We start from the raw sequence: 21,839 nt of genomic DNA, 5'->3' as shown, positions 1-21,839 counted from the left end.
TCCTCCATATCTTCCCATTTAGGGTGTCCGCCTGCGTTAGAGCCACGGATGCACAGCATTTCCGAATCGAATTGGGAAACTCTTGAAGTAAATCACTCTCCTCCTCACAGTTTATTATCCTCACTGTTCACTGCACTTTTAAGTTTTGTGTCATCTGCAAGTTTGGAAATTGTGCCCTGTATACCCAAGTCCAAGTCATTAATAAATATCAAGAAAACCAGTGGTCCCAGCACCGATCCCTGGGGAACACGACTGTATACCTCCCTCCAGTCCGAAAATCAGTCATTCACCACTACTCTCTGCTTCATGTTATTCAGCCAATTCTGTATCAATGCTGCCACTACCCCTTTTATTCCATGGGCTTCAATCTTGATGACAAGCCTATTATGCGGCACGATATCAAACGCCTTTTGAAAGTCCGTACACACCACATCAACCGAATTGTCCTCATCGAATCCTCTCTGTTACCTTATCAAAAAACTGTATCAAGTTAGTTAAACACGATTTGCCTTTAACAAATCCGTGCTGGCTTTCCCTAATCCTTGTCCAAGTGACTGCCAATTGTGCCCGGATTATCGTTGCTAGAACTTTCCCCACTACCGAGGTTAAATTGACTGGTCTGTAGTTGCTGGGTTTTATCTTTCACCCTTTCTTGAACAAGGGTGTAACATTTGTAATTCTCCAGTCCTCTGGCATCACCCCCATACCAAGGGATGTTTGGAAGATTATGGCCAGTACTTCTGCAATTTCCACCGTTATTTCCCTCAGCAACGTTGGATGCATCCCATCCGGACCAGGTGACGTTTCTACTTTAAGTTCAGCCAGCCTTTCAAGTAACTCCTCTTTATGAATTTTTAGCCAATCCAGTATCTCAACGATATCTTCCTTTACTGACATTCTGGCAGCATCTTCTTCCTTGATGAAGACAGATGCAAAGTGTTTATTTAGTACCTCCGCCATGCTCACTGCCTCCCACTGCTACTCCCTCGTTATAACAGGGGCTGGTGGTGCAATGGATAACGCATCTAACTATGGATCAGAACACTGTAGGTTCAACTCTGACTTGGCTCGCATTTTTTTTTGCAAACTGTGCATTATTTTATGGCTTTCAATACCTTGCAAGCTGTCCAACTTGGTGGTGCTGCCTGGCTCCATAAGTGCCTTCTCAGTGCCAGCAAGCAGTGCATCATTGTCATAATCTGAGGGTCCTGAATTCAATCTTCAGAGAAGGCATCAGGGATTACGAAGCTTTTTTTCCATCTCTCACCTCATCTTTCCATCTTTGCTGCAGAGCAAAATCAAGAGCTTTTGCTTACTGCAGCCCATCAAAAGATTTGCTGCCCCTTGACCTCTCTGCACCCAAACAAACAGTGAAGTTTAGGAAGTTCATGGGCTATGGAATCGCTGACAACACTCTTGTTTCTGTATAATTGCACCAAGACAAACGGTGAGTGGAGAATATAATCAACGGTCCCGCTACTTCTCACATGCCAAGTGAGCGCTCGACCAGTTGATCTAATTCCTCGTTTGCTGTTTGTAAATCGCCCTTCACAGTTCCCGCCTCGCACTCGCCTCCAAGCTGCTCCACGACCAGCAGAGAAATCTTGCCTTGGGTTGCTGCACCCTGAATATATTAAGTACTTTGCTCCAATCGGCGGTATTGAGCATCAGCAAGTGAGGAACAGCAGAACGGGAAGCCACAGTAATCATGAATGATGCTGAGAAGAGCCCGAGCCTGCGGAAGGAAGACGAGGTCACTGGAAAGCAACAGCCGCCCGAGCTTGAGGGAACAGCGTGAGCCCTGACTGACTGACTGATCGAAGATCTTTTTTGCCTGAAATTGAGGGCCGTTTGAAGTGTTGCTGCTCAAAGGCACTCCCTGCTGGTGAGCAGAGGCAAATGCTCGAGTGAAACAGCCATGCTCGGGCAGAGACAGAAAGCTTCAAGAAAGGAAAAGTGGTGTCCTGTGCCTTAGTGGCAACATGTTAATCTGCAAACTGCCTGCAAAGTTAAGAGAGCGAACTTGAGGTAATTGCTGCTTATTGCAAAAACACACTCACTCCTTCGAGCCGGAATTAAACCAGCGACCTAAGGATTACTTCAATTGTTTAATTCACTACAGTCCTCCGCTCTACCAGCTGAGCTATCGAAGGGAAGCGAGAGAAAGGATTGTCTTTGGTGATTGTTCACCGTGCGCCTGTTGACATGTTCAGACTCGTGGAGTCCGGTGCTGATCGAAGACTACTTTTGCCTGAAAGCGAGAGCTGAGTGTTTTGAAGTATTGCTGCTCAAAAGCACTCCCTGCTGGTGAGCAGAGGCAAAACAGCCTTGTTTGGGCAGACACAGAAAGTTTTAAGGTTTGAGAAAGGAAAAGAGGCGTCCTGTGCCTTCATGGCAACATGTTAATCTGCACGTTGCGTGTAAAGTTAAGCGAGCGACCTTGAACTCATTGCTGCTTATTGCAAAATCATGCGTACTCCTTCGAGCAGGAATTGAACAAATGACATCAAGATGACTTCATCTTATTTTCTACGATAATCTTTTCGCGCTACCTACTGAGATATCAAAGGGAAGCGACTAAAATGTTTCACTTTGGTGATTGTTCACCGTGCACCTTTGACACACCCGGACTCGTGGATTCCAGTGCTCATGACTGAGGCTGACTCGGTACCTGCTCATACCGCAGCGCTGTGAGAGTGTGAGCTGCTCCGTGTTCTCCACAGCCTGGGCCAGACACAATGAATAATGTGACTGATTATTGATCTGGAGATTGTGGGTTCAAGTTTACGGAGGGTGTAAAGTGGAAGGCCGGGCCTGGAGAGCATTGGAATAGTCGAGTCTAGAGATAAACAAAGGCATGGATGAGGGTTTCAGCAGCAGAACTTCATTCTGGCAATTGGGATTTGTTTCTGCTGATGTTAATAACCGCTATAACTGGGCTGAAATTCAATATTCTGGATTTATGTCAAATAAATCAACTTTGTTTCAAACGGAATGGTTCAATTACTTGCTGAATTCAAGATAAGAGACTAATTGATGTCCTAATTATCGATTATTATGCCTTTTCTCCTTTCTCACTGTAAATTATTTCAGTTCCCATACCTTCAATTACTCTCATGGCCAAGTCCCAGTTCCCCGTTCCTTCCTGAGTGCATTTTCCAGCCTTGGGATCCAGGGAAGGTATCGGTAATGTACCCGGGATCACTAAACACAAAACCCAGTCTCTAAATCACTTTCAGCTACTGGACTTATCGTGTGTCCCACAGCATCTCTCTCACCTTCAATGCGTGAATAGAGCATCAGGCCTGGGAATTTCGGCTTAAATTTAAATCCACTCTGCAAATGTATTTAACAAAATACAAACAAGAAAACACATCACGGCTCAATAATCCAGCAATAAATTCAAAAGAGTAAGTCTGTTATCAAACTCCTTGAGTGGACAGAATAAAGAAAAATCCCAACTCTAAGATTCCCTCGAATCCTTTGCAAATACCTTACAAATCTTGACAATAATCAACAAGTCTAATTTAATGTTGACCTTTATCTTGAGTGGGGTTGGAATACAGAAATGATGCTTCAGTTGTAAAGAACCGTGGTCAGACCCCACCTGGAGAACTGGGCACCGAACCGAGAGAGAGATCAATCGGCCTTGGGAAAGATACAGTGCAGATTCACCAGAATGATGCCGGGGTTAAAGGGATTAAATTATGAGGACGTGTTGCATAAACTTAGTTTTTATTCCATTGATTTTAAAACATTGAGATGTGATCTCATCGAGATGTTTAAGATAATAAAGGTTAACAATAAGGTAGATACAGAGAAATGATTTCTTCTGGAGGGGGAATCCAGAACAAGAGGGCAAAAGAAATAGAAGCAGGAGTGGGGATACGGCCCCTCGGGCCTGCTCTGCCATTCAGTAAGTGCATGGCTGATCTTCTATCTTAACTCCACTTTCCTGCCTGATTCCTTGATTCCCTTGGTGCACAAAAATCTCTTGATCTCATTCTTGAATATACTCAATGACTGAGCATCCACAGCCCTCTGGTGTTGAGAATTCTAAGGATTCACAACCCTCTGATTAAAGAAATTTTTCCTCATCTCAGTCCTAAATGGCCGATCACTTATCCTGAGACTATGCCCCCTCATTCTAGACTTTCCAGCCAGTGGAAACAGCCTCTCAGCATCGACCCTGTCAAGCCCTCCAAGAATGTTAGATGTTTCAATGAGATCATCTCACATTCTTCTAAACTCCAGAGAATATAGGGCCATTCTACTTAATCTCTCCGCATACAACAACCCTCTCATCTCAGGAATCAATCTCGTGAACCTTTGTTGCACCCCCTCTAAGGCAAGTGTATCCTTGCTCGGGTAAGGAGACCAAAACTGTACACAGTACTCCAGGTGTGGTCTCACCAAAGCCCTATATAATTGCAGCAAGACTTTCTTACTATTATTCTCCAACCCACTTAAAATAAAGCACAACATATTATTTGCTTTCCTAATTGTTTGCTGTACCTGCATGTTAACTTTCTGTGCTCTGTGTACAAGGACACACAAATCCCTCTGAACACCAACATTTCTTAGACTCTCACCTTTTAAAAAATATTCTGCTTTTCTATTCTTCCTACCAAAGTGAATAATTTCCACATTTCCCCACATTGTACTCCATCTGCCACCTTCTTCATAATCTTAAAATTAGAGCGAGGTCATTTACGAGCAAAATAAGGTGGCAATTTTTCACACAAACTCACTTCCCTGAGAGGCTGTGGATGCTGGGGCTCGATTGAAATTTTCAATATTGAGATTGATAGATTTGTGTTGTGTGAGGGTTGCAAGGGATATGGAGCAAAGTCAAGTAAATGGAGTTGTGATACAGATTAGTCCTGATCCAATTGAACGGCGGAGTAGGCTTCAGGGGCTGAATGGCTAATTCCAGTTCCTGAACCCAGTCATTGACACCAATCGCCTCCAGTCTGATAAAAAAAACACCACAGGCACTGACACAAATCTCCGCCGAACTGATTAAAACCAACTCCACAGTCACTGATACCAACATCCTCCTGTCTGATATAATCCAACCCCACAGTCACTGACACCCATCTCACTGAATGGTGGAACAGGCTCGAGGGGCTGAATGGCCTACTCCTGTTCCTTATGTTCCGATGCCACACTGAATTTGCTAACATTCCTCTTCACAGTTCATAATGCTCCCTATCTTGGTGTTGTCTGGAAATGTTGATCTTATGCCCTTGTTCCCAAGCCCAGGTCATTTCTCGATATTGAGAAGAGCAATGGTCCCAACACTGCCCCTGGGGGACACCACTGTTTACATCCCCACAGTCTGAAAAACATCCATTAACCACTACTCTGCCCTTTATCCAACTTCCCATCCACACTGACCCACTCCCTTTAATACCGTGAGCTTTAATCTGATCAACAAGCCTCCTGTCCGGCATCTTCTCAAACACTTTTTAACAATCAATCTTCACAACATCTATTGCATTTTATCCCTACACTGTGTTATTCCCTCCAATAATCCCTGCTGTCTGTCCTGAATTAATCCATTTCATTCCCAATGTTGAAATCTTTGCTCCACCCACACGGTTCCATCGGTTTTTCGCCACAACAGAAAGGGCCAGTTTTCCCCAAGAGTTTCACACCAATCAGCTTTCAAAATGAGGCAGAGTTTCAGCCAATGAGGGAGATCCGGGCTCAGCCCCGCCCACTCGGTGCCGCAAGTCCCGCCCCTCACACACTCCCATTGGTTGGAGGACCAACCGCCCGCTCGGTCCTCCAGTCCCTCTCCGCTCTTCCTATTGGTCCGGAGCTCCCGTCAATCACCCGGGCAGTGTGAGCTGAGCATGCGCGGCGGGCGGGGAGTGAGGCCGAGATCGTGTCCGTAACAGGTGAGAGATGGGCGGGGGGAGCGGGTTAATAAACCCCGGGGGAGGGGGCGGGGGCTTCACAAACCCCGAGTGCGGCCCCGGGCCCGAATATCAAACAGTGAACATTCTCCTCTCTCTCTCTACACTCCGGGGGCTCCGGTTTAGATCAGACCCGAAACTCAACACACGGCCCGCGGCCTCCGAGCATGCGCAGAGTCAGCGTCAAACCTCGTGACTCATCGAATCAGGGAGCGTCTGTAAATGAAGGAGAAATGGTGATCGGTCAGGGAGCGTCTGTAAATGAAGGAGAAATGGTGATGGGTCAGGGAGCGTCTGTAAATGAAGGCGAAATGGTGATCGGTGAGGGAGCGTCTGTAAATGAAGGAGAAATGGTGATCGGTCAGGGAGCGTCTGTAAATGAAGGAGAATTGGTGATCGGTAAGGGAGGGTCTGTAAATGAAGAAGAAGTGGTGATTGGTCAGGGAGCGTCTGTAAATGATGAAGTAATGGTGATTGGTCAGGAAATGTCTGTCAATGAAGGAGAAATGATGATCGGTCAGGGAGTATCTGTAAATGAAGGAGAAATGGTGATCGGTCAGGGAGTATCTGTAAATGAAGGAGAAATGGTAATCGGTCAGGGAGAGTCTGTAAATGAAGGATAAGTGGTGATCGGTCAGGGAGCATCTGCAAATAGACGATAAATGATGACAGATCAGGGAGCGTCTGTAAATGAAAGAGAAATGGTGAAGGTCGGGGGAGTCTGTCGATGAATGAGAAATGGTGATCGGGCAAGGAGCGTCTGTATATGCAAGAGAAATGGTGAAGGTCAGGGGGCGTCTGAAGATGAAGGTGAAATGGTGATCGGTCAGGGAGCAATCCCCATATCCCTTGATTCCCTTAGAGTCCAAAAATCTATCAATCTCAGCCTTGCATGTACTCCACAGCCCTCTGAGGTAGAGAATTCCAAAGATTTACAACCCTCCCAGTGATGAAATTCCTCCTCATCTTAGTCTTAAATGGCCGACCCCTTATCCTGAGACAGTGCTAGTACTTCTACACTGTCCAGCCAGGGGAAACATCCTCTCAATATGTACCCTCTCAAGCCCTCTCAGAATCTTACAAGTTTCAATGAGATCACCTCTCATTCTTAGAACCAGAGAAAAGATACAGCACAGAAGGGGGCCATTCGGCCCATTGTGTCCGCGCTGGCTCGAAGAACAACCAGGTGCCCATTCTAATCCCACCTTCCAGTACTCGGTCTGTAGCCCTGCAGCTTACAGCACTTTAGGTGCAGGTCCAGCTACTTTTTAAAAGAGTTGAGGGTCCCTGCCTCAACCACCAATTCGGGACGCGAATTCCATACACCCACCACCCTCTGGGTAAAAAAGTTTTTGTATTATCTGCACATTTGCCAATCATGCTCCTGACATTCAAGTCCAAATCATTAAGATATACCACAAACAGCGGGGACCCAACACTGAGCCCTGTGGCACACCACTGGAAACAGATTTCCATTCGCAAAGATATCCATCAACTTTTACCCTTTGTTTCCTGTTACTGAGCCAATTTTGGATCTAATTCACCACATTTCCCTGTATCCCATGGGCTTTTACCTTTCTGACCAGTCTGCCACGTGGGACCTTGTCAAATGCCTTACTACAATCCATGTAGACAACATCCAACAGCACTACCCTCATCAATCCTCCTCGTCACTTCCTCAAATAATTTAATCACATTTGGAAGGCATGACCTTCCCTGAACAAATCCATGCTATCCCTGATTAAACCATGCCTTTCCAAGTGACAGTTTATCCTATCTCTCAGTATTGATTGTAATAGTTTGCCCACCACCGAGGTAAGACTGACCGGCCTATAATTGTTCGGTCTTTCCCTTGTAACCTTTTTAAACAATGGTCTTATGTTTGCAGTCTTCCAGTCCTCCTGTACCTCCCCTGTATCTAATGAGGATTTGAAAATGATCCTCAGAGCATCCGCTGTTTCCTCCCTGGCTTCCTCTAATAGCCTTGGAAACAATCCATCTGGCCCTGGTGACTTATCAACTTTCAAGAATTCCAGTCCCTCTGGTACTTCCTCTCTCGTTATGTTTACCTTATCCAATATTTCACACCTGTCCTCTTTTAACTACTACGTCCAGATCATCCTGTTCCTTTGTCAATACGGAGAAAAAATATTCATTTAAAACCCTACCCACGTGTTCTGCTTCGACACACAAGTTACCCTTATCATCCCTGATAGGTCCCACCTTTTCCTGAGCTATCCTCTTGTTCTCAATGTACTGATAAAATATCTAACATTCTTCTGAACTCCAGAGAGTATAGGCCCATTCTATTCAATCTCTCCTCATCGGACAACCGTCTCATCCCAGGAATCAATTTACTGAACCTTCGCTGCATATACCCTTCCTTAGATAAGGAGAGCACAACTGTACACAGTACTCCAGGTGTGGTCTCACCAAAGCCCTGTACAATTGCAACAAGACTTCCTTATTCTTCTACTCCAACCCCCTTGCAATAAATTCCAACATTCCAGTTGCCTTCGAATTGCTTGCTGTACCTGTATGTTAACTTTCGGTGTTTCTTGTACGAGGACACCCAAATCTCTCTGAACACCAACATTTAATAGTTTCTCACCATTTAAAAAATTATGTTTTTCTTTTTTTCCTACCAAAGTGAATAACCTCACATTTCCCCACATAATACTCGATCTGCCACCTTCTTGCCCACTCACTTAACCTGTCCATATCCCTTTGCAGACTCTTTGTGTCCTCCTCACAGTTTACTTTCCCACCTAGCTTCATGTCGTCAGCAAACTTGGATACATTACACTCGGTCCCATCATCTAAGTCATTGATATATATTGTAAATAGCTGAGGCCCAAGCACTGATCCTTGCGGCACCCCACTAGTTACACGTCCAGGCCATCAATATATATCAAAAAGAGTCATGGTCCTAATACCCACCCCTGTGGAACACCACTGTATACTTCCTTCCAGTCTGTAAAACAATGGTTCACCACTGCTCTCTGCATTCTGTCTCTCCGCCAATTTTGTATCCATGCTGCCATGGGCTTCAATTTTACCAACAGGTCCATTTGGTGGCACTTTACCAAACGCCTTTTAAATGTCCATGTACACAACATCGAGTCACTACCCTCTCCGTGAGAGAGCGAATGTGAGAGGGTGAATGTGGGAGAGCGAATGTGAGAGGGTGAATGTGAGTACAGCAGTGGGCTCGGTGTGGAGAATGAAGTGGGGCAGGTGGAGCATGTTTCAGTGGGGCAGCAGTGATCATAATCTCATTAGGTTTAGAATAGTTACGGAAAAGGACAAGGAACAATCAAATATGAAAATACTTAACTGGAGGAGGGCTAATTCCAGTGAGTTAAAAAGGGATCTTGTCCAGGTGGATTGGAATCAAAAATTGGCAACAAAACAGTAATTGAACAATGGGAGGCCTTGAAGGAGGAGTTGGTTCAGGTACAGAGCAGACAGATCCCCACGGGGAAGAAAGGAAGGGCATTCAAAGCTAGAGCTCCCTGGATGACTAAAGAGATAGAGATTAAAATGAAACAGAAAAAGGAGGTTTATGACGAATGTAAGGTTCATAATACAGTAGAGAACCAGGCTGAACAAAGAAAGTACAGAGGAGATCTAAAAAAGGGAATAAGAGGTGCAAAGAGAGAGTATGAGAATAGATTGGTGGTTAACATAAAAGGGAATCCAAAAGTCTTTTATAAACATACAAACAGTAAAAGGGGAGTCAGAGGAAGGGTGGGGTCGATTCGGGACAAAAAAGGAGATCTTCTTGTGGAGGCAGAGGGCATGGCTGAGGCACAAAATTAGTACTTTACATCCGTCTTCACCAGAGAAGAGGATTCTGCCATTGTAACAGTTAAGGAGCAGGTAGTAGTGATATTGGAGACGATAGAAACAGATAAAGAGGAGGTACTTAAAAGATTGGCAGTGCTCAAAGTAAAAAAGTCTTTCGGTCCAGATGGGATGCCTCCTAGATTACTGAGGGAAGTAAGGGTGTAGATAGCGGAGGCTCTGACCACAATCTTCCAATCCTCCTTGGATGTGGGAGTGGTGTCCGAGGACTGGAGGATTGCAAGTGTTACACCCCTGTTCAAAAATGTGGGAGAGGGATAAACCCGGCAATTACAGACCAGTCAGCCTAACGTCGGTGGTGGGAAACTTCCAGACACCAGAATCCGGGAAAAAATTAATAGATTTGTAAAAAGTAGATTTGTTAAAAGTAAAATCATTTAATTTGATTGAGTTCTTCAATGATATAACGGAGAGAGTGAATGTGAGAGAGTGAATGTGACATTCACTCTCTCACATTCGCCCTCTCACATTCACCCTCTCACATTCGCCCTCTCACATTCACTCTCTCACATTCACCCTCTCACATTCACCCTCTCACATTCACCCTCTCACATTCGCCCTCTCACATTCACCCTCTCACATTCACCCTCTCACATTCACCCTCTCACATTCACCCTCTCACATTCACTCTCTCACATTCACCCTCTCACATTCACTCTTTCACGCTCTCTCACATTCACCCTCTCACATTCACTCTCTCACATTCGCCCTCTCACATTCACTCTCTCACATTCGCTCTCTCACATTCACTCTCTCACATTCCCTCTCTCACATTCACTCTCTCACATTCACTCTCTCACATTCACTCTCTCACATTCACTCTCTCATATTCGCCCTCTCACATTCGCTCTCTCACATTCACTCTCTCACATTCACCCTCTCACATTCGCCCTCTCACATTCATTCTCTCACATTCCCTCTCTCACATTCACCCTCTCACATTCACCCTCTCACATTCATTCTCTCACATTCCCTCTCTCACATTCACTCTCTCACATTCACTCTCTCACATTCACTCTCTCACATTCACTCTCTCACATTCACCCTCTCACATTCACTCTCTCACATTCACCCTCTCACATTCACCCTCTCACATTCACTCTCTCACATTCTCCCTCTCACATTCACTCTCTCACATTCACTCTCTCACATTCACTCTCTCACATTCCCTCTCTCACATTCCCTCTCTCCCATTCACCCTCTCACATTCGCCCTCTCACATTCGCCCTCTCACATTCACTTTCTCACATTCACCCTCTCACATTCACTCTCTCACATTCATTCTCTCACATTCCCTCTCTCACATTCACCCTCTCACATTCACACTCTCACATTCACTCTCTCACATTCGCCCTCTCACATTCGCCCTCTCACATTCACCCTCTCACATTCACTCTCTCACATTCGCCCTCTCACATTCACCCTCTCACATTCACCCTCTCACATTCACCCTCTCACATTCACTCTCTCACATTCACACTCTCACATTCCCTCTCTCACATTCCCTCTCTCACATTCACACTCTCACATTCACACTCTCACATTCACTCTCTCACATTCACTCTCTCACATTCACTCTCTCACCCTCTCACTCGTGGTTTAGGACCACTGAAAGAAGATGCGATGGGTTTTTGAGTTCTGTACAGGGAGGAGGGAGAGTGCGCGGGATGGGGGATTTGCAGCTTTGAGGGAACAAGAGAGGAAAGAATGTTCCGTAGACACTAACATAGCCTGTTCTGAATTTTGATCCTGTATTTACAGTGATGACTTTTAAACCTCTAAATGTCAAGATCTGACAGAGTCATTCGAATCATCAGGACCTGAATATCATCGGCCTTTGAATGTGGAAGGAGAAATGTTCGTCTGTTCTGTCTCTGGGAGAAGATTTCAAACACCCGAGTGAGAGTGTTCCAATGCACTGACTGTGGAAAGAGCTTTAACCAGTGACACAGCCTGAAAAAACATCACATCATTCACAGCGGGGAGAAACCGTCCACGTGTTCTGTGTGTGGACGAGGCTTCAACTGATCGTCCAACCTGGAGAGACACAAGGACACCCGGACCACGGAGAAACCGTGGAAATGTGGGGACTGTGGGAAGGGATTCAATTACCCGTCAGAGCTGGAAACTCATCGACGCAGACACACCGGGGAGAGGCCGTTCACCTGCTCCGTGTGTGGGAAGGGATTCACTCGGTCATCCAACCTTCTGACACACCAGCGAGTTCACACTGGGGAGAGACCGTTCACCTGCTCCGTGTGTGGGAAGAGATTCACTCATTCATCCCACCTTCTGACACACCAGCGAGTTCACACAGGGGAGAGGCCGTTCACCTGCTCCGTGTGTAGGAAGAGATTCACTCAGTCATCCAACCTTCTGACACACCAGCGAGTTCACTCTGTTGAGAGACCTTTTAAATGCTCTGACTGTGGGAAGAGATTTAAAAGCAGAAACGATATGCTGTCACACCAGCGAGTTCACACTGGGGAGAGGCCGTTCTCCTGCTCTGTGTGTGGGAAGAGATTCACTCAGTTATCCAGCCTTCTGACACACCAGCGAGTTCACACTGGGGAGAGGCCCTTCACCTGCTTTGTGTGTAAGAAGAGATTCACTCAGTCATCCACCCTGCTAATACACCAGCGAGTTCACTCTGTTGAGAGACCTTTTAAATGTTCTGACTGTGGGAAGAGGTTTAAAAGCAAAAGGAATCTGCTGACACACCAACACACTCACACTGGGGAGAGACCGTTCACCTGCTCTGTGTGCGGGAAGGGATTCACTATTTCATCTGAACTGCTGTTGCACCACCGATTTCACACTGGGGAGAGGCCTTTTAAATGTTCTGACTGTGGGAAGAGATTTAAAATCAGAAACGAACTGCTGAAACACCAACGCACTCACACTGGGGAGAGGCCGTTCACCCGCTCTCAGCATAAGAAGAGATTCACTCGGTCATCCACCCTGCTGACACACCAGCGAGTTCACTCTGAAGAGAAACATTTTAAATGTTCTGACTGTAAGAAAAGCTTTAAAAGCAGAAACGAACTGTGGAGACACCAACGCACTCACACTGGGGAGAGGCCGTTCACCTGCTCCGTGTGTGGGAAGGGATTCACTCGGTCATCCCACCTACTGAGACACCACCAAGTTCACACTGATGAGAGACCTTTTAAATGTTCTGACTGTGAGAAGAGGTTTAAAAGCAAAGTTAATCTGCTGACACACCAACGCACCCACACTGGGGAGAGGCCGTTCACCTGCTCCGTGTTTGGGAAGAGATTCACTCGGTCATCCACCCTGCTGACACACCAGCGAGTTAACTCTGAAGAGAGACCTTTTAAATGTTCTGACTGTGAGAAGAGGTTTATAAGCAGAAACGAACTGCTGAGACATCGACGCACTCACACTGGGGAGAGACCATTCTGCTGCTCCGTGTGTAAGAAGAGATTCACTCGGTCATCCCATCTTCTGTCACACCAACGAGTTCACTCTGAAGAGAGACCTTTTAAATGTTCTGACTGTGAGAAGAGGTTTAAAAGCAGAAACGAACTGCTGAGACACCGACGCACTCACACTGGGGAGAGGCCGTTCACCTGCTCCGTGTGTAAGAAGAGATTCACTCGGTCATCCCACCTTCTGACACACCAACGTACTCACCCTGGGGAAACACCTTTAAATGTTCTGACTGTGAGAAGTGTTTTAAAAGCACAAATGATCTGCTGAAACACCAACACACTCACACTGGGGAGAGACTGTTCACCTGCTCCGTGTGTGGGAAGGGATTCACTAATTCATCCCACCTTCTGAGACATCAACTTGTTCACACTATTGAGTGACCTGTTAATTCACTGACTGTGAGAAGAGCTTTAAAAGCAGAAATGAACTGCTGACACATCAACTCACGTCCATTGGTTGAGAGACTGTTCACCTGCTCCGTGTGTGGGAAGGGATTCACTCAGTCATCACACGTGCTGAGACACCAGCGAGTTCACATTTGACTGCAGGGGTTGGATTCTGCTGTTAATCCCATCCAGGACTGAACCATGTTCATTCTGACAGTTGGGGTTTGTTTCTGCTGATGTTAATAACTGCGATAACTGGGCTGGAGTTTAATATTCTGGATATCTGCAAAATAAATCAGCTTTATTTTAAACCCTTGTTGTAGATTTTGGTCTTTCCCACCTGAGTGTTTAGCATCACCTGACTGGAGCTCAGAAAGGACAATCTCGGGGGAGGATCGCCCGGTGGGAACAGAACTTCAGCCTGGACACAGTCCTTCAGGGCACACTGAGAGGGGCAAACGGCACTTTGGTCTTTCTGGTCTCTCTTCACTGACAGCAAAGTCACTGTGCGGCGTCTAGTCTAAAAATGACTGTGGTAATTATTCTATGGAGATTTCAACTGTTTGTGTGACAGTCCTGAGTCTACCATTTAAGGCAGTCGTTAACTCATTTAAAATAAACCCGTTAAAAATAAATGTTAAAGTCTGCATTAAAATAGCAGAGGGAGGAGTTTACAGGAGCCTGTTAACTGCTGGTACAATTATACAACAGTCATTCGATCTCCAGATAAAGAAGGACCTGCAGTGTGTTTCCAGAATTCATGGTTTTATTGCTGTTTGCGTGTTGGACACCAGGATCACTAAAAATACACAACCCTGACCATCCACAGGGTGGGGGCGATCCCGACAGTTACTCTGTGATCACTCCCACTGCAGAACTCCACCACTGACCCTGCTCAAGGTTGCAGGCTCAGGGAGTGGGACCTCCAGAAGTGGACTGTAAGAAAGCTGGGTTTCAGTATCCTGATAAATATATGCCGAGGAACCAGAGGAATCCTTACGAAGGAACCGTCTGGGATTTTACCTGTCAGTGTGGGTCTCGGGGTGAATGATTCCTGACTCCCTGAACTGTCTTACATTTAACCCAGAACGGATCAGGATGAATTCAGTTTACAGGAGAATTGGGACAAATACCACCCACAATCGAGGGAGACACAAGCAGCCATTAGAGAAACTCAGAGATCTTTGGAAAAGAAGATGGTGCACAATTGTGGGAATAATAGCAAACGCCTTTCCAGCTACGTCAGGATTCAGAAGACCATTAAAGATGGTTTTAGGGCCACTGAGAGACAGTTCAGGACAGATTCCCGGGCTATGGCAGAGATGTTAAATGACTATTTCTCATCAGCCTACACTCCTGTGGATGAGGCTCGGATTCCAGCTGTGGGATGTGCTGTCGACAATAACATCATAAATATTAAAATAGAAAGGGATGTCATCTTGGATAAAATATGAAATCTCAAAATACTTTGTGCTCCAGATCCAGATGATATCCACCCACGGGTGTTTAAAGAGATGGGACAGGTGCTCTGTGAGCCCCATGCCTGTATCTTCAACTGCTCAATAGAGTCAGGGATTGTCCCCTGAGATTGTAAGGTAGCTCACGTAGTTCCCATTTTCAAGAAAGGGGATAAGTCAGAGCCGGGGAATGACAGGCCCTTCAGTGTGACCTCGATCAGAGGGAAGATGCTTGAATGGATCCTAAGAGATGCTGTTTATGATCACAGGGAAAGAGAAGGGACCGTTCGAGATGCTCCACACGGCTTCTGGAAAAGAAGTTTGTGTCTTTCAAACTTGCTTGAGTTTTTTGAAGAAGTTGCTGGGTTTGTGTATGAGGGTAATCTGGTTCACATTGTTTATCTCAGGGGTGTCAAACTCATTTTCTATGGTGAGCCTGACCCGATATCCTGACACTTGGCCTGGGCCACATTCAGCAAAAGTTATTAAACTAGAAATAGATGATGATGAACTATATTGGTACTTAATTACATTTAGATTTTATTTACAGCTGCTGCTGCTCCCGATACCTGGCGCCTCTTAGCTTGAATCATTCCATCAACATTTGGAGTAAATGACTGGGCTGAGGCCTGCTTTGGATAAAAACACGAGGAGAACTTGTCACGACAGAACTTTGGAAGTGAATTCCTCAGTCTCACAACTCCCTCTGTAAAGAAGTTTCTCTTGATCACTGCTCTACTCAGACTGGTAAAAGGTGGAAGTTGGTGTTGCACAATGATCACAATTTATATAAACGATTTGGACTCGGGAATCGGATGTACAATTTAAAATTTACAGATGACACCTGATTGGAGGGGTGGGTATAATTAATACTGATGAAGACTAAGACAAAATACAAGAAGACATTAATAAACTTGCAGAATGGGGATGTAATTGGCAAAGGAATTTTGAAAAGATGAGTGTGAAGTCGAGCATTTTGGTAACAAGAACAAGGAGGCCACATAATGCATGGATAATAAGTCTAAAAGGGGGTTCGAAGAGCAAAGGGTTCGAGGGCCACAGATACACAAATCACTAAAAGTAGTGACGCAGGATGAAAAGGCCACAAAAAAGCAAACCAAGCACTGGGGTTCATTTCTCGAGGGATAGAATTGAAAAGCAGAGAAGTTATGTTCAACTTGTAGAGAACCTTGATTAGACTGCACGTGGTGTACTGTGAAAAGTTTTGGTCTCCATATTATAAAAAGGATATCGAGATACTGGAGAAGGTGCAAAAAAAGGATTCAAATGGATGTCACCATATAAGTTTTCCCTGTACTTGGTGTCCCAATGGAAGTTGCCCCTGGATTGGGTGTCTCAGTGTAAGTGGTCCCTGGATTTGGTGTCTCAGTGTAAGTGGTCCCTGGATTTGGTGTCCTAGTGTAAGTGGTCCCTTAATTTGGTGTCCCAGTGCAAGTGGTCCCTTAATTTGGTGTCCCGGTGCAAGTGGTACCTGGATTTGATGTCCCAGTATAAGTGGTCCCGGGATTTGGTGTCCCGGTGTAAGTGGTCCCGGGATTTGGTGTCTCAGTGTAAGTGGTCGCCGGATTTGGTGTCCCAGTGCTCGTGGTCCCTGGATTTGGTGTCCCAGTGCAAGTGGTCCCGGGATTTGATGTCCCAGTGCAAGTTGCCCCTGGATTTGGTGTCCCAGTGCAAGTGGTCCCTGGATTTGGTGTCCCAGTGCAAGTGGTCCCGGGATTTGATGTCCCAGTGCAAGTGGTCCCGGGATTTGGTGTCCCAGTGTAAGCGGTCCCTGGATTTGGTGTCCCAGTGTAAGTGGTCGCCGGATTTGGTGTCCCAGTGTCAGTGGTCCCTGGATTTGGTGTCCCAGTGTAAGTGGTCCCGGGATTTGATGTCCCAGTGCAAGTTGCCCCTGGATTTGGTGTCCCAGTGCAAGTGGTCCCTGGATTTGGTGTCCCAGTGCAAGTGGTCCCGGGATTTGATGTCCCAGTGTCAGTGGTCCCTGGATTTGGTGTCCCATTGTCAGTGGTCGCCGGATTTGGTGTCCCAGTGTCAGTGGTCCCGGGATTTGGTGTCACAGTGTCAGTGGTCGCCGGATTTGGTGTCCCAGTGTAAGTGGTCGCCGGATTTGGTGTCCCAGTGTCAGTGGTCCCGCGATTTGGTGTCCCAGTGTAAGTGGTCGCCGGATTTGGTGTCCCAGTGTCAGTGGTCCCGGGATTTGGTGTCCCAGTGTAAGTGGTCACCGGATTTGGTGTCCCATTGTCAGTGGTCGCCGGATTTGGTGTCCCAGTGTCAGTGGTCCCGGGATTTGGTGTCCCAGTGTAAGTGGTCGCCGGATTTGGTGTCCCAGTGTCAGTGGTCCCGGGATTTGGTGTCCCAGTGCAAGTGGTCCTGGGATTTGGTGTCCCAGTGCAAGTGGTCCCGGGATTTTGTGTCCCAGTGTAAGTGGTCCCCGGATTTGGTGTCCCAGTGTAATTGGTCCCCAGATTTGGTGTCCCAGTGTAATTGGTCCCTGGATTTGGTGTCCCAGTGTAAGTGGTCCCTGGATTTGGTGTCCTAGTGTAATTGGTCCCCAGATTTGGTGTCCCAGTGTAATTGGTCCCCAGATCTGGTGTCCCAGTGTAATTGGTCCTCGGATTTGGTGTCCCAGTGTAAGTGGTCCCTGGATTTGGTGTCACAGTGTAAGTGGTCCCGGGATTTGGTGTCTCAGTGCAAGTGGTCCCGGGATTTGGTGTCCCAGTGTAAGTGGTCCCCGGATTTGGTGTCCCAGTGTAATTGGTCCCCAGATTTGGTGTCCCAGTGTAATTGGTCCCTGGATTTGGTGTCCCAGTGTAAGTGGTCCCTGGATTTGGTGTCCTAGTGTAATTGGTCCCCAGATTTGGTGTCCCAGTGTAATTGGTCCCCAGATCTGGTGTCCCAGTGTAATTGGTCCTCGGATTTGGTGTCCCAGTGTAAGTGGTCCCTGGATTTGGTGTCACAGTGTAAGTGGTCCCTTGTGTTTTGAGGCATCGCTCGTGGCATTTTTCTCCTCTTTCCACCTTTATAAAAATTGTTGCCAGCTTATTAATGCCATTAACCGGCTCTCGGTAGGGCACAGAAAAAATTTGACCTCCTAAGTTTCCCTGAGAATGACAGGTCTGAATTCTAGTTGGAGAACATTTAGCAATTAAACCAGACTGGGCGGGGCGGGCCTGAGGTGCGAATTAGCAACTGAAAAGTGGCGGCACCACGGGGGAGGGCCCGAGCACTCGGGTTTCTGTATTATTTATTATTTATTTTGTTCATTGCCTACCTGGCACAGACCTCGATGGGATGACAATAATTAATGTTCTGTTCACTAATTCCAGCTTGCAATGGTTCAGTATTTCCCCAGAATCCCCCGCGGTTCAGAATGTGCCCTATCAATGACGGCAGGAGACCAGTGCGCAGGTGCAGGACCGGACCGTGCTCTGAGCATGCGCAGTGCGAGTGGTGGAGATGCACTGAGGCCGGGGAGGAATTGGATCTGTGGGTGGGCGGGGAAGTTTCACAAACACCTGGGGGCGGCTTGAGGCAACGAAAAAGAGTAAAAAGGTCCCGTGTTTGCACTTCGGTGACAGGCCTGTCCGGCGGCCGCCCGGATGAGCAGTGTGACTGGCCGCCATCTTGGGAGAGGAAGTCATGGTGGAATTATGGCGCATGCGCGGCCATCTTGGTACGGAACAAAGAGTGGGCGGGGCTTCAGGGTCCCAGTGACCGGTCACAAAGAGTGTGCGGGGCTTCAGGGTCCCAGTGACCGGGAACAAAGAGTGGGCGGGGCTTCACGGTCCCAGTGACCGGTAACAAAGAGTGGGCGAAACTTCAGGGTCCCAGTGACCGGGAACAAAGAGTGGGCGGGGCTTCAGGGTCCCAGTGACCAGGAACAAAGAGTGGGCGGGGCTTCAGATTCCCAGTGGCCAGGAAAAGAGTGGGCGGGGCTTCAGTGTCCCAGTGACCAGGAACAAAGAGTGGGCGGGGCTTCAGTGTCTCAGTGACCGGGAACAAAGAGTGGGCGGGGCTTTAGGGTCCCAGTGACCAGGAAGAAAAAGTGGGCGGGCCTTCAGGGTCCCAGTGACAAGGAACAAAAAGTGGGCGGGGCTTCAGGATCCCAGTGACCGGGAACAAAGAGTGGGTGGGGCTTCAGTGTCCCAGTGACCAGGAACAAAGAGTGGGCGGGGCTTCAGGGCCCCAGTGACAGGCAACAAAGAGTGGGCGGGGCTTCAGGGTCCCAGTGACCGGTAACAAAGAGTGGGCGGGGCTTCAGTGTCCCAGTGACCGGGAACAAAGAGTGGGCGGGGCTTCAGGGTCCCAGTGACCGGGAACAAAGAGTGGGCGGGGCTTCAGGGTCCCAGTGACCGGGAACAAAGAGTGGGCGGGGCTTCAGGGTCCCAGTGACAGGCAACAAAGAGTGGGCGGGGCTTCAGCGTCCCAGTGACCGGGAACAAAAAGTGGGCGGGGCTTAAGGGTCTCGGTGACCGAGAACAAAGAGTGGGCGGGGCTTCAGGGTCTCGGTGACCGAGAACAAAGAGTGGGCGGGGCTTACGGGTCCCAGTGATCGGGAACAAAGAGTGGGCGGGGCTTCAGGGTCCCAGTGATCGGGAACAAAGAGTGGGCGGGGCTTCAGGGTCCCAGTGACCGGGAACAAAGAGTGGGCGGGGCTTCAGTGTCCCAGTGACCGGGAACAAAGAGTGGGCGGGGCTTCAGGGTCCCAGTGACCGGGAACAAAGAGTGGGCGGGGCTTCAGTGTCCCAGTGACCGGGAACAAAGAGTGGGCGGGGCTTCAGGGTCCCAGTGACCGGGAACAAAGAGTGGGCGGTTCTTCAGGGTCCCAGTGACCGGGAACAAAGAGTGGGCGGGGCTTCAGGGTCCCAGTGACCAGGAACAGAGAGTGGGCGGGGCTTCAGGGTCCCAGTGACCGGGAACAAAGAGTGGGCGGGGCTTCAGGGTCCCAGTGCCTCATTTATTTTATTCTCACTCTGCCCACAGCGGGTTTAGAACTGAACCCAATCAGAGGAGAGGGAGGGAGAAAACTGGGAGTGGAGGGAAGAAATATTGGAGATGGTGGGATGGGTTTGGATTTCAGCACAGGGAGGAGGGAGAGTGTGTGGGACGGGGATTTACAGCTTTGGGAAACAAGAGAGGAAAGAATGTTCCACAGAGACTAGAATTGTCTGTTCTGAATTTCGATCCTGTATTTACAGTGATGACTTTTGTAAACTCCTTTTACAGGGTACGAGAAGGTGAGGATTTGCAAACATCAGTGTGAGTGGAAAAGCACCGAGACACACACCCGAGTGAGAGTGTTCCAGTGCACTGACTGTGGAAAGAGCTTTCACCAGTTCCACAGCCTGAAAAAACGCCGCACCATTCACAGCGGGGAGAAACCGTACACGTGTTCTGTGTGTGGACGAGGCTTCAACTGGAGAGACACAAAGACACCCGCAACACGGAGAAACCGTGGAAATGTGGGGACTGTGGGAAGGGACTCAATTACTCTCTGAGCTCGAAACTCATCGACGCAGTCACACCGGGGAGAGGACGTTCACCTGCTCCACACGGAACAGGAAAAGCACAGTTTCTGGTCTGGGGTGCGCTTCCTGATCTCACCCGGAGTGGTATCAAGCATCAGAAAGCAGGAAACGCCCAGGCTCAGTCCCAGGCCTGTGCGGAGTTAGCTGTTCTCAGGCTCGTGGGTTCGAGCCCCACTTTGGGTGGTTTATGTTTTAATATTTCGGCTGATTTCACAGGCGATCCCCAGTTCGAAATTCCCAAGGCAGAGAGTTCAAGGAGTATTTGATATAAAGTAGATTCAAGGGCAGTATCAGAAATGTCCTCCTTGATTCTGGACCTTGATCTCTCTCCAACCGCTCGCTGCTACAGATTCAACTTTATTTCAATTCACCTGCAGCTCGGCGTCAGTGCGGATCAGAGGGGATTCGGGCCCGTCTCTCCCTTCACAGCCCATCAGAGGGTCTTCGGGCCCGTCTCTCCCTTCACAGCCCATCGGAGGGTCTTCGGGCCCGTCTCTCCCTTCACAGCCCATCGGAGGGTCTTCGGGCCCGTCTCTCCCTTCACAGCCCATCAGAGGGTCTTCGGGCCCGTCTCTCCCTTCACAGCCCATCGGAGGGTCTTCGGGCCCGTCTCTCCCTTCACAGCCCATCGGAGGGTCTTCGGGACCGTCTCTCCCTTCACAGCCCATCGGAGGGTCTTCGGGCCCGTCTCTCCCTTCACAGCCCATCAGAGGGTCTTCGGGCCCGTCTCTCCCTTCACAGCCCATCAGTGCGGAGAAAACAAGGGAAACTTTACACACATAATGTTTCTTCAACTTTTCATAAACACTTCAGTATTTTTCGCTCCACGTCCAATATTGTGAGTTCTCCCCTGGTGTGTCCACTTTCTGTGTTTATAAACACTTCAGTGTATTTCGTTCCGTGTCCAAAACTGTGAGGTATCCCCTGGTGTATTCGTATTTAGTGTTTATAAATAGTGTAAATTATTGACCGGGGGTTTGTGTGTAGGGGGTTTGAGGGTGAGCTCTGATTCCCGCTCCCTGATGGATTGAAAGAAGGAAAGAATGAATGAGAGGCGCGATGTGGGAGACGGGATGATGAAAGAACGTGTCCACAAACCTGGTTAAAAGTGGCCCAAGCACAAGATAATATTAAGATATCCTCAGCAGAACATGAACATAACCTGAGCTCCGAGATCTGGTCGGGTCCCATTCCCCCGAA

At 47.9% G+C, this 21,839-nt stretch overlaps 1 protein-coding gene and 1 non-coding gene across 2 annotated transcripts; one reads left to right on the top strand and one right to left on the bottom strand.

The window, feature by feature from the left end:
- Window positions 1–2,060: 2,060 nt before the first annotated feature.
- On the bottom strand, window positions 2,061–2,153 carry trnay-gua (transfer RNA tyrosine (anticodon GUA)). The gene is made up of 2 exons: window positions 2,117–2,153; window positions 2,061–2,096 (listed from the first exon to the last, which is right to left on the bottom strand). It is a non-coding gene; the product is annotated as a tRNA-Tyr (tRNA).
- A 9,669-nt stretch (window positions 2,154–11,822) lies between these two features.
- On the top strand, window positions 11,823–13,926 carry LOC137335641 (zinc finger protein 271-like; the record flags this gene model as incomplete). The annotated part of the gene is made up of 1 exon (XM_068000937.1): window positions 11,823–13,926. A coding segment is annotated over one exon (1,692 nt), but the record flags the coding sequence as incomplete, so codon positions are not given.
- Window positions 13,927–21,839: the final 7,913 nt, after the last annotated feature.

The sequence above is a fragment of the Heptranchias perlo genome, chromosome 20, assembly GCF_035084215.1.
Source record: "Heptranchias perlo isolate sHepPer1 chromosome 20, sHepPer1.hap1, whole genome shotgun sequence".
Taxonomy (NCBI): domain Eukaryota; kingdom Metazoa; phylum Chordata; class Chondrichthyes; order Hexanchiformes; family Hexanchidae; genus Heptranchias; species Heptranchias perlo.
The sequence above is the reverse complement of the archived record's forward strand: the minus strand, read 5'-3'. Positions and strand labels throughout refer to the sequence as shown.